The 11,583-nt window shown below is 39.1% G+C and overlaps 1 protein-coding gene across 2 annotated transcripts in view; it reads right to left on the bottom strand.

Annotated features, from left to right (window-relative positions):
* Positions 1 to 5,751: 5,751 nt before the first annotated feature.
* Positions 5,752 to 11,583, bottom strand: part of Hapln1 (hyaluronan and proteoglycan link protein 1) — a 64,675-nt gene continuing 58,843 nt past the window's right edge. For both annotated transcript variants that reach the window (XM_021208540.2, XM_029544122.1), the window contains 2 exons: positions 10,906 to 11,208; positions 5,752 to 8,356 (listed from right to left, as the gene is read on the bottom strand). In XM_021208540.2, the coding sequence (XP_021064199.1) occupies positions 8,067 to 8,356; positions 10,906 to 11,208 (593 nt within the window). In that variant the 3' untranslated portion in view covers positions 5,752 to 8,066. The remainder of the gene's footprint in view (positions 8,357 to 10,905; positions 11,209 to 11,583) is intronic.

Below are 11,583 nucleotides of genomic sequence, written 5' to 3'. Positions count from 1 at the left end.
AGAGAGTGTTCATTATAGGCCTCCAGTATTGGTTTCTGTCATACCTTGATGATTAAATATTGTAGTCACTATTTATTGTGGTGAAGAGACACCATGACCAAGACAACCCTTACAAGAGAAAGCATTTAATTGAGGGTGGTTGCTTACAATTTCAGAGGTTTAATCTGTTATCATCATGGCTAGGAATAAGGAAAGACACATGGCAGTCATGGTGCTACATGTAGGTGGAAATTTCCTAATTGCCTCTTGATTGGGTCAATAAAGATGGCAGAAGCCATTCTTTGGGCAAAGGATAAGGCAGGATTTCCGATCTGGAAAGGAAGGGAAGGGGAGGAGAGAAGATTGGGAATTACAGACCAGATGGTGCAGCAGATAGGAAGCTACAGACATGTAGGTCTCTCAGGGCACTGATAGTTTATAGACCCCACAGATGCCTACAGAGGCTAAGGAGGATACTTGCACTGCCTAGTTTTGTGTCAACTTGACACAGCTGGAGTTATCACAGAGAAAGGAGCTTTAGTTGGGGAAATGCCTCCATGAGATCCAGCTGTGGGGCATTTTCTCAATTAGTGATCAAGGGGGAGAGGCCCCTTGTGGGTGGTGCCATCTCTGGGCTGGTAGTCTTGGGTTCTATAAGAGAGTGGACTGAGCAAGCCAGTAAAGAACATCCCTCCATGGCCTCTGCAGCAGATCCTGCTCCCTGACCTGCTTGAGTTCCAGTCGTGACTTCTTTCAGTGATGAACAGCAATGTGGAAGTGTAAGCTGAATAAACCCTTTCCTCTCCAACTTGCTTCTTGGTCACGATGTTTGTGCAGGAATAGAAACCCTGACTAAGACAATACTCTTATCCCATTCTTTGAGTCTGGTCAGTTTTAAAATATAAAATTCTCTAGTGTACTTCCTTCCTGAGGCCTAAAGGGAGCTGGATGACATGGCCGATGTTGGCACTAGGCAAGGAGGAATGGGTGTTGTGCTCTCAGGACTACAGGTAGTGGCTGTTCTCAGAGCATAGCCGGAATCTCTGAAAGCAATGGGGGCTGACTAGATGGCAGGTGAGCAGGTGCTGCTCACAGAGTCTAGCCAGAGCAAGTGTGGACTTTAAAATTACATGTTACAGCTGAAGAATTAAATGAGAGCTCTATATTTGATATTCAAGTAATAGAAAGAGACCAGCCTGCCACATGCTTTTGAAACCTTAAATCCCACCTGCAGTTAGTGACATACTTCCTTCAACAAGGCCAGACCTCCTAATTCCTCTTCTAATCCTTTTAAATAGTGCCACGCTCTGATGACTAAGCATTCAAATATATGAACTTATGGGGGCCATTTTTTATGTAAACCACCACTAAAATTTCTTAAATAATTATTTTATAATGCATTTTTGTTGTTGTGGAAGCATTAGAAAAAGTAAAATGTTAATTCTCTGAACATATTGATTGATTTCTTCCATACATATTTCTTAATTGCGTGTGGTTGAGGTCATAAAGGCAAAATATAGTTTGAATTGATATTTTTTGTAATTTGCATAAAGAAGGAATATAAATATTTTCTGCATGCCCTGGAAGTTTATTATTAGCAGCAAGAGTACATATCTTTGGTGATTTAAGAGTTAAGATTTGGTAATTTGGGCCCTATAAGTTCCCTCTCCTTGATGTAGGACATTCCATCTAAGATACCTCCCTTTGAGTCCTGAGAGTCTCTCACATCCCAAGTCTCAGCACATAATGGTAGGTACCCTCAACCTCCTACCTCCCAAAGTTGCCTGTTTCCATTCTTTATGTTGACCCTCAGGGCTTCAGTCCTTTTCCTTCACCCAATACCAGATCAGGTTCCCCTCTTACCTCCTCCCCCCAACCCTCACCACTATCTACTTTTCCTCTCAGGTCCCTCTCCCCTCCTGTGTGATTGCTTTCTTCTCCCTCCCAAGTGTGACTGAGGCATCCTCACTTGGGCCCTTTAGCTAGAGACAGGGCATCAAGTGAGGGGTGGGATTACCATCCCATAGTCAAAACTTTGACCCATAATTGTTCCTGTCTGAAAGAACTGCAGCAATGGAAATGGAGAGGTGCCCGAGGAAAAGAAGGTCCAGTGACAGGCCCAAAATGGGACCCAGCTCAAGGGGAGGCCTCAAGGCCTGACACTGTAAGACTCTGATGAGTCTTAGCTATCCCTGAGTGAGCCACATGGAGTCACAGATCGATACAAAAGGATTTTATTATTCCAGCATGCTGGGGTCGTCCTGCATCCAAAGGAGAGGTGACAACCACAGGCAGTTGGTTCAGGCAATTTTTATGCAGTTTTAAGGGGTAGAATAGAGCAACAGTCACTAGGCACAATGTGATTGCTAGAACAGTGTGAGTTTTAAACCGATTGGTTCTTAGGGAATGAGGTAGCAAGGGCTTCTCTTACCTGAAGGCGATCCCGCTGTGGTCTTTCTGAGGAATTTAATCAGCCTCTCCCTTCCAGAAGGGAGGGATGCCTATGTGCTCCATGACCTCTCTCTTCCAGGAGGGGAGGGGGCCTTCATGATCTGTGGCCTGGTGGAATTTTCCAAAGGTCCTAAGCTAACCCTTCAACACTGATACTGATGCTGTGGAGCACTCACACAAAGGGACCTAGCATGACTGCCCTCTGAAAGACCCAACAAGCAGCTGAAAGAGTCAGATGCAGATATTTTCATCCAACCAATGGACAGAAGTTGATGACCCCTGTGGTTGAATTAGGGAAAAGGTCGAAGAAGCTGAGGAGGAGGAGGACCCTCTAGGAGGACCAGCTGAATCAATTATCCTGGACCCCCGAGAGATCTCTCAAACACTGGACAACCAACCAGGCAGCATACACCAGCTTATATGAGGCCCCCAACACATATACAGCAGAGGACTGCTGGGTCTTGGTTCAGTCAGAGAAGATGAACCTAACCCTCAAGAGGCTTGAGGCCCCAGGGAATTTTGAGGTCTTGTTGGGTGGGGGTTGGGGATTAGGGACATCCTTGTGGAGACAGTAAGGTGGGGAGGAGGTATGCGATGTGGAAGAGTTGGAGGGTAGACCAGGAGAGGAATAAAATCTGGAGTGTAAATAAATAAATAAATAAATAGATGGTTAAATAAAAAAGATTTGATGATTTGGTAAATTAAGAAAATCCTGTTTACTGGTTGCTTTCAATGACCATTGCCTTCAGTTGTGAACACAGGTGATTTTTAAATGCTGAAAACACCTATTTTAAAAGATTTCTGAATTTTCACATACGCTGAACTAAACATTTTTTTAAAAATTTATAAGTAGCACCAAGTACTGAACATAGGGCCTCAGACATTCTAGGATCTTTTATACCACTAAATACATTTTGAATGCATTTTATTAGAAGAGCAGAACCCAGGATTAAGTCACTTAAAATTGGTTCCCATCACAGAAGCAAGCTTCTTCCAATGGAATAACAATATTCCCCTTGGCAGAAATCAAGCATAGATGACTGTGTGCAGGTATGTCTATGTATCAGAATAATGAATGACAAATAGTGAGTTCTATATATTCACTTTTAGATTCGCTAACAGGATTCTCAGCATCTTCAAATCAGACTTTAGTAGTCTGGAAACCATCAAACTCATTTGCTTTAAAAATATTTTTCTATTTTCTAAATACATACGTTTTGGCAAAACAAATTTTTCATTAATTGAAAATCCAAGTGACGTTTTTTAAGCAAGAAATTATTCAGTGGAATGAAGACACAGTTGCTAGGCTCCTTCCTTGGATAAAAAAGCATTGGAATTAATATTGTCAGAAATCTATTCTCATCCAATATTTTAATTACTAGATAGAGGAGAATTTAAGCTTTGTCTTCACCTTTGGGATATGTCCATATCAACAGTGGTCATGTAATCAGATACCTACTACAGGAGAAAGGCTACTTTTTATAGCTTACACTTTAGAGGTGTGGACAACCTCAGAGGGCAAAACTAGAAGAGAGAGACCAAAGGAAAGAAAGCTACTTGATTTCATAAGCCATTGATTTTTTACCCAGTCTGCCAACATGTTCTGACAGTGACTGGTTATAAAGTAAACTTACTGGCCTGAGGAGATATAAAAATGTATTAAAGCATATGTAAAATTAGCTTCTTGTGGAGAAATAACATGTACAATTACCGTTTTACACACACACACACACACACACACATACACACACACACACACGATATCTCATACACATACAGAAAAACACCTGATAACTGTATATCTATGCTGCAGAGCCTTTAAACATCATAAATGGAGAGACCAAGGAATTGAGTAGAAGCCAACAGCCTGTCAGTAGGCTACACGCCACTTGCTAATACCTTCCTGTTACTCCTCTCCTTATACATCTGGCAGACCTAATGCTCAAACACAAGGTCCATTCTATTCAACAATTGTAGTATTAAGCCATTTTCTTGGTAAGGAAGCAGCACACCACACTTGAATGGTTTCATTACTTTTATTTGGGGACTAAGAACCTCCATAGAATCTTTCACCCTGCCTCATAGACTTTGTATGACAAGCATAAAAATATATGAAAAATTATGACATAATGAATATGATATCCCTCATTTTGAAAGAGTTTACAACTAAAACAAAATTTAATTGATCTCACTATTGGGAGTTGGTTTTTTTTTCTTCAACGTTGTTTGATTTATTCCAAATAACTATGGGAAAGTTCTGAAGTATACTTTCTTGTTTGAATGTCAAAGCTCTAACTCATTTGGGTGTGTATTCATTCAAAGTATTGCACTAGTTTGACCCAAGGAAAAAAATGACTGATTCTACAAGTCAGAAGAATCAAATGATACTGTAGTAAAGCAAAATTGACTTTTAATGTTTGTTCATCAGTTCATTGTATCTTACAGAAAATGAAAACATTCTTTTTGTAATACACATTGGTTCTCCTTAAACTCGTACTTAGTAGCTATTAAATGCATTTAAATATTGACCTTCTTCTAATTGGGTGGCTTACTGATTTCTGTATTATTCATAGCTTTTGCTGTACACTGTGTTGGCAGTCTTGAGCAATGACATACTTAACTTCTCAAAAAAAAATTGTCAGCATTTTTTCTAAGCATTCTATGCAAAATCAAAATAAAAAAAAAACAAAATGGAAAAAAAAGCAAAAGACAAAGCAAAACAAAAAACTAAGACTAAACCAAACCTAACAACTGATTCCCTTTGAATCCTCCTTTTTTAGTGGTCAGCTACTCCATGACACCAGCATGTTTTTAGGAGTACTGAAATCAAGAAATCCAGTATGGCTGCCAGCAACCAAATTGGTATCTTATTTGAGTCTACTAATTGCCAAAATAACAAGCGACCATCTTACTGCATAAAATAGCACTCTGACAGGTACCGGCCCTCTTTATATGAAAGAAAATTTAAATTTACAAATACTATATTTGGCTAAAAGTTGCTGTAACAAAATATGGCAGCAGTCATTAAAAGATGGCTTCCAGTGTTAATATGACAAATTATCTTCATCCTTATATGTATTTTTAAATATATTGGTTATTTTTTCTTAGACCTCTCAAATCAAGGAGTTTCGGTAAAATTTATAGATCTATTATGTTCTTTATATGTGGGCCATACTATAAAATGTTTTCATTATTTTATAGTCTGTCCTCTTATTACCTTGATATTCTGGGAATCTTGAAGTCTCGAAAGTGATTTCTGAATTAGACAGTGTTATGTCAACTTTCTGCTAGGAATTGTGCTAAGACAACTTTTTTCTTTCAAAGACATTTATAATGAGATATGAAGTAGGAAAATAGATTATTTGGTGGAGTGAAAACGTCAAGATGAGAACATTAAAAGACCCCTTTCAATTAGGAGTTCAAAGGGAGGGAATGAAGATTCTGGTCCTTTGTGTGAAATTAGAAGTTTAAAAACTCTGCCCAGCAGTGTTCATTCCAGGATGTTGTCAAGAATGGACAAATGGTGCGCAATTGGTATAGACATATGTCAGCTAACAGTCACTTTGGAGATTTTAATCAGCACCGTTTCCTATACTAAGTATTCAAAAGTTAAGAAATGCTACTGCACTGTAATGTGGAGTTCTATGACAATAACTGGATGGAATGTGCCTAATTTAGTATAAAATTTATCTACTTGCATTGCAGACAAAATTCTTACAATATAGGTAATGATTGTTCAAGTATGATCTTCCTCCAAAGAGATTAGCCCAGCCTGTAAGGTGTTTGAGGCGCTAGTTTGGAGTCTCCTCCTTAAGTAATATATTCATTATATTATAGACCATTTAGTCTTTTTAATTTGTGTTTAGCTTAGAAGTCTGAATTCAATTTACATCAGCACTGTTTGAGTGAAACCCCACATTTTCTTTGGATGTATACTTTCGTGTAATTTGCATATCCTAACTTATAACTGCATGCATTGTCATGGCTTAAGTATCTGAAAGAAAGGTTCTATTTTTACTTACAATATTTTATCTAGATAATATATCATGATAGTTATGGTTTCATGGACTTCCAACTGCTCTATACTTTCCACACACATAACTCTATATTTATAGAGCATTTTTATTACAGTTATTACAGAGCTTTAAATGCAACCATGGTCAATTCAGGAAACAGATTTATTTAGTTATGTTCATGGGGGGAAATCTACATAAAAACATTGATGACAGCATACCAGCTATGTTGTACTTGGATTATTTTACTAAGGCCCACTCATAAGAATCCACTGTGAAATAATGGGAAACCAGAAATATTACTTGAATATAAATATTGGTCCCTCTGGGGTCTCAGCAATCATAACAAGTAATTTCAATTTAAGACTGGAGTTGCTAATACTGGAAGTCACTTTTCTGAACCTGGGCTTAACTTTTCACTTAAAGCCTGGAGGTGTACTATGAGAATGACAATATTTTATTTTTGTCAAATTCTAACCAGAAAGGAAACTGACAGTGACTATTTCCTACTTGAGAGACTACTTAGAAATGTATTTTTCCCTTTCTTCTATAAATACAGGTCTTATTTGGACACTGTATTGTGGATACAAACAAGAACAATTTTGGAAGTTGAGTCTTTATTTCTTAGTTAGGCAAGTGTAGAGTTATTCATTCATTTGATGTTTTTTGTCATGTAATGTAAATAAGAAATATTAAATAGATTAAAATTATTTTTATAGGACAATAACATTTCATAAGCTAACATAAAATCAAGCTGCTACATTTTACACGTTTTCTGTCCAGCAGTTTGTCATTTTAACTGCCCTGAGTAGATTCTAAATACTGATTAGCAAAGGTTCTTAGAATTTAAATATGATTCAGTAAAGCTACTCAAAAATAATAAAACAAGTCATCTCAGATAGGTAATTGTAATTAGAAGGTAGGACTCTTTCATTGGTAAAGTAGTATCTGTGTTCTTAAGTAGATATTTTATATAAATGAGCTGACCTAGGAGTTCTAACTGTGGCTTTATTATTCTGCATCTGAGTCTATATGAATTTTTTGGTCAAAACGGTAGAATTTTAAAGAGTAAACTATTCTGTATACTGGAGACTTAAAGTGTTAACTTTTAGAAAAAGTCTCCGTTGTTCCCTTATGATACTGAGTTTTTGCACCTCCCAGAATCCTGGTTTATGTAAAGAAGTCTGGATTTCAAATTTGTTGTTCTAATTTGTTTAGTGAAGTACATTTCAAAATTGTAGAAATATGTAAAATTTGTGCTTGTGGAAATTACTGCGGCAAGTAGCATTCCTTACCTTAATACAATCCTGGTGATTCTCAGTCTACAGCATATCCCATTCATGAAATGGCATCTTGTTTGGATGATGTAGCATGAACCAGTTAGGCTCTAAAGCCCCCTCCCCCCTTTTTTTAGATTGCCTTCCGCTTACATTACTTTATAATATATATAATAGATTGATAGCTTTACAAAACAAATGAATGAATTGGCCTTTATGAAAACGACTCTTTACAGTAAGTGAAAAAGGGTTATCACAGTTTTGGTAACTTGCATGAGTTCATATTAAAAACAAAAACAAACAAAACTTTCACGTAACTCGAGAACTGACTCTTCCTAAGGCATACTCAGTTGTATGCTCTGAAGCAATAGACCCCATATAGCTTATGCTTTTTATCTGGGAAACCCACAAAGCGCACTGCAGCCTCAGTAGGACTGCAGCGCCTTCTTGGCCGAGAAATAGGGTAGCGGACACTGCCATCCGCCAGCCAGCCGGCATCGCAGCGGTCATAGCCCAGAAGCTTCCAGGCAGCAAATATCTGGCCCACTTTCGCAATCTGAGCACCATCATTGACACAAGCTTGCACCGCCTCATCGTAGGTGAGTTTGGTGGGGTGGATCAGGTAGTAAAATCGGCCTGTGGGGAGAAGGAGAGAGTTAGTCAGCCTGTGATGGAATCACAGAGATGGAAGGAGTCAAAAGCAAAGTGCTTCTCAATGAAAGGAGGTGCAGAGAGCAACTTCTAAAATTTGGAGAACATATCATTACCGTTTAAATGTTATATTAACAGGCCACTCTAGATTAAATAAATTTGCTTTAACCTTGCTTCTTGGCATGTGCTCACACATGCCCTTGTATAGCATTAGAAAGAAAAGGGTGCTGGCAGATGCAGTTTCTGTTAGCTAATTAGAGACTAAAAGAGCCCTTCTGTGGTTCTAGGGAAGACAGAATTCCACGTTGAAAGAAGGGCTATTTAAATTCTGCTTGTAGCAAGACTGAACCCCAGTACAAGTTTCTAGAGAGGCAAAATTTGAATGTGAAAGGATCAAAACACATTCTTCACATAAAAGTCCATTTAAAAAAATTCAAAGCCTTCAAGCTCTTTTCATTACAGGTATCAATAAGACCTTATTCTCCACCAAAGAGACAGCATAAAAATTCATCAAATACAGGAAGTCATTTGCCATCAATGATACCTTTGCTGAATTTTAAACCCTGTCTGCACCCCCTTCCTAGAAGAGGAGTTTGTTAATGCTTTAAAACTTACATCATTTGAAGCCTGTCAGCTGGCTATTTCCTGATTGCACAGAAACACTGTTACTTTTGACCACTTATTGCAGTATGAATGACTGTGATCCCATTAACATGATGGAATCTATCATGTACAAAATGTATAATCAATTGAAAGAACTGGCATACACTGAATATTTTCTCCATCATCTTAGTTTTATGTATAATATCCTATGGCCCTCATTAAGCATGGTGCTCGTGTGTATGTGTGTGTGTGTGTGTGTGTGTGTGTGTGTGTGTGTGTGTGTGTGGTATGTGAATGCAGATTTCTGTTCAGTTGTTGATGGTTTTGACTGTGTGCCTCCAGCTAGAGGCACAAGCCTTGGTGTTGCACTCAGAAGTGTTCTTTACATCTTTTGATACAGAGCTTCCCATTAAATTGACCTAGCTGACCAGTGAGCCCCAGGGATGCTCCTGTTTGTGCCTCACTATTGCGGGGATTTTAAGAGCACTTCACCACTTCTGGCATTTTGACATGAGTTCTCTGGACTGAACACAGATCTTCATGTTTGTGAGGAAAACCCTTTACACCTGAGATGTCTTCCTATCCCTAAACAGGCTGCTGTAGTATAAACTAATGTTACCAGTTCTTTGTATTCTAACCTACTGAGTTTTGAAATAAGGGTAGGAGCCATTGTTAACATTCATTAACTGGAGAGTTTGGCCTGCCATCTATAGAGAATAGTAAACCATAGGACATGAATTCAAATGTGACCTCTACATATTTGAAAATGAAATTTGTTTGGGACACAGATCCATCTATTCAATACCATGAATGGCTACAGCAGTGTGGATTGCTAGAGCTATATCATTCAAAGCTCTGTTGGGTAAATCTTTGAAGTCTAAGTTGTTACCCTTTTCGTTTATTTATGAGTCTATTTCCAGGGACCTTAAATATAAAACCATGGGCCTAGAGCTTGATCAGTAGGGACCTGACTCATGCAGCTACTCTGGCTCCTCAATTAGAAGGTCCTATGCATGTTTTAAGGCTCTGTAGTTTGCTTTTGCTTGTTAGTTTGAGACAGTCTCATTATATAGCTCAGGCTAGCCTTGAACTTATAATCCTCCCTCCTCAGTCTGCTAAATAATAGGCTTTCAGCACAATATAAAACTCTTAATCATTTTTGACCAAAGGCCCCTACATTTTCATTTTGTAATAGGCCCCCAAGGTTATGTTCGGGATGGTCCAGTAAAGGGGCTGGCAGTGGGGAGAACGCAGAGCCTCTCCTCAGTGCTGTGGGAACCTTCCCTGCCTTTCTCTTCAAGGCTGCTTGTACTGTATTTGTCTCACTCAGTTCCCAACTTGCCTTGAACTTTGTTAATCATGGTACTGTGACTCGGAAAGAGAGGGTATGTACGGTCAGGAAGCTCCTTCCCTCAGCACAGAAAGCAGTACTGCAGGGACAGCACACTGTGGCAGCCTGAAAAGGTTAAACTCTAGCGAAACCGGAAGTATGTGGCTTTTGTTGGACTCACGTAGATATTTTAAAAATTATGACACGCAAGATTAAAGAACATTTTGCCTCTTTTGTTTTGTTTTGTTTTGTTTTGTTTTTCGAGACAGAGTTTCTCTGTATAACCCTGGCTGTCCTGGAACTCACTTTGTAGACCAGGCTGGCCTCGAACTCAGAAATTCACCTGCCTCTGCCTCCGAAGTGCTGGGATTAAAGGCGTGCACCACCACGCCTCTTTTTAAAATATAGTAATACCTTAAAGGATTGCTTTTTATTGCTGTTTTTTCTTTTTCTTTCTTTCTTTCTTTCTTTCTTTCTTTCTTTCTTTCTTTCTTTCTTTCTTTTCTTTCTTTCTTTCTTTTTTTTTTTTTTTTTAGAAGATAATACCAGAATTCAAACAGTGTCCTGGATAGAGGTGAAGGCAAAGCAGCTGCCATCTTACCATTGAAGTTGGATGTAAAACAGAAGACATCATATCTGCTTTTATCCTTGTCCCAAAACCCGTAGTTCCTGACGCCAGGCACCGTGTTTTGGCCCCCGCAGGGCTCTCTTGGTTTGGTGATTGGGTACTGCACAGATCCGTCACTGAGCCAACCAGCATTGCACCAGTCCAGCCCACCCCGCCAGGCATCATACAACTGGTCAAAGGAAGCAATCACAGCATCCTGGTCCAGACAAGCCTGGCGTGCCTCGTGAAAGTTAAGATTGTAGCGTCCCAGTCGTGGAAAGTAAGGGAACACCACACCTGTTCAAAGGAGAGACAGGAAAGGTCATTTGTGATAGAGCCTGGGCAGGTCCACTTACAGGTGTGTGTGTGCTGGGGTGGGATGGGGTAGTGCAAACTCCAGATGGACTAGTTTGGTCAGCTTGGACTGGTTTCTCATGGCCCCTTTCTACTTAATACACTTTGTTGTTAAGTAGTAAGTAATAAGTAGCTATTACTTGGGATGACAATTATTGTGATTTGTCTCCACTGCCAAGAGCTCAACTTAAGCTAAACATTTCTCCTTTCTGAAAGAGATGCAGCCATGTGTTACAGTATCTCAATACTGTTAGTGGTTACTAACCCCAGAACATACAACTGCTGAGCTTTTATGGGAAGGCAAAAGTCAAGGGTAAT

Source organism: Mus pahari, chromosome 11 (genome assembly GCF_900095145.1).
Source record: "Mus pahari chromosome 11, PAHARI_EIJ_v1.1, whole genome shotgun sequence".
Lineage (NCBI taxonomy): Eukaryota > Metazoa > Chordata > Mammalia > Rodentia > Muridae > Mus > Mus pahari.
This window is presented reverse-complemented; position numbering and strand designations above follow the sequence as displayed.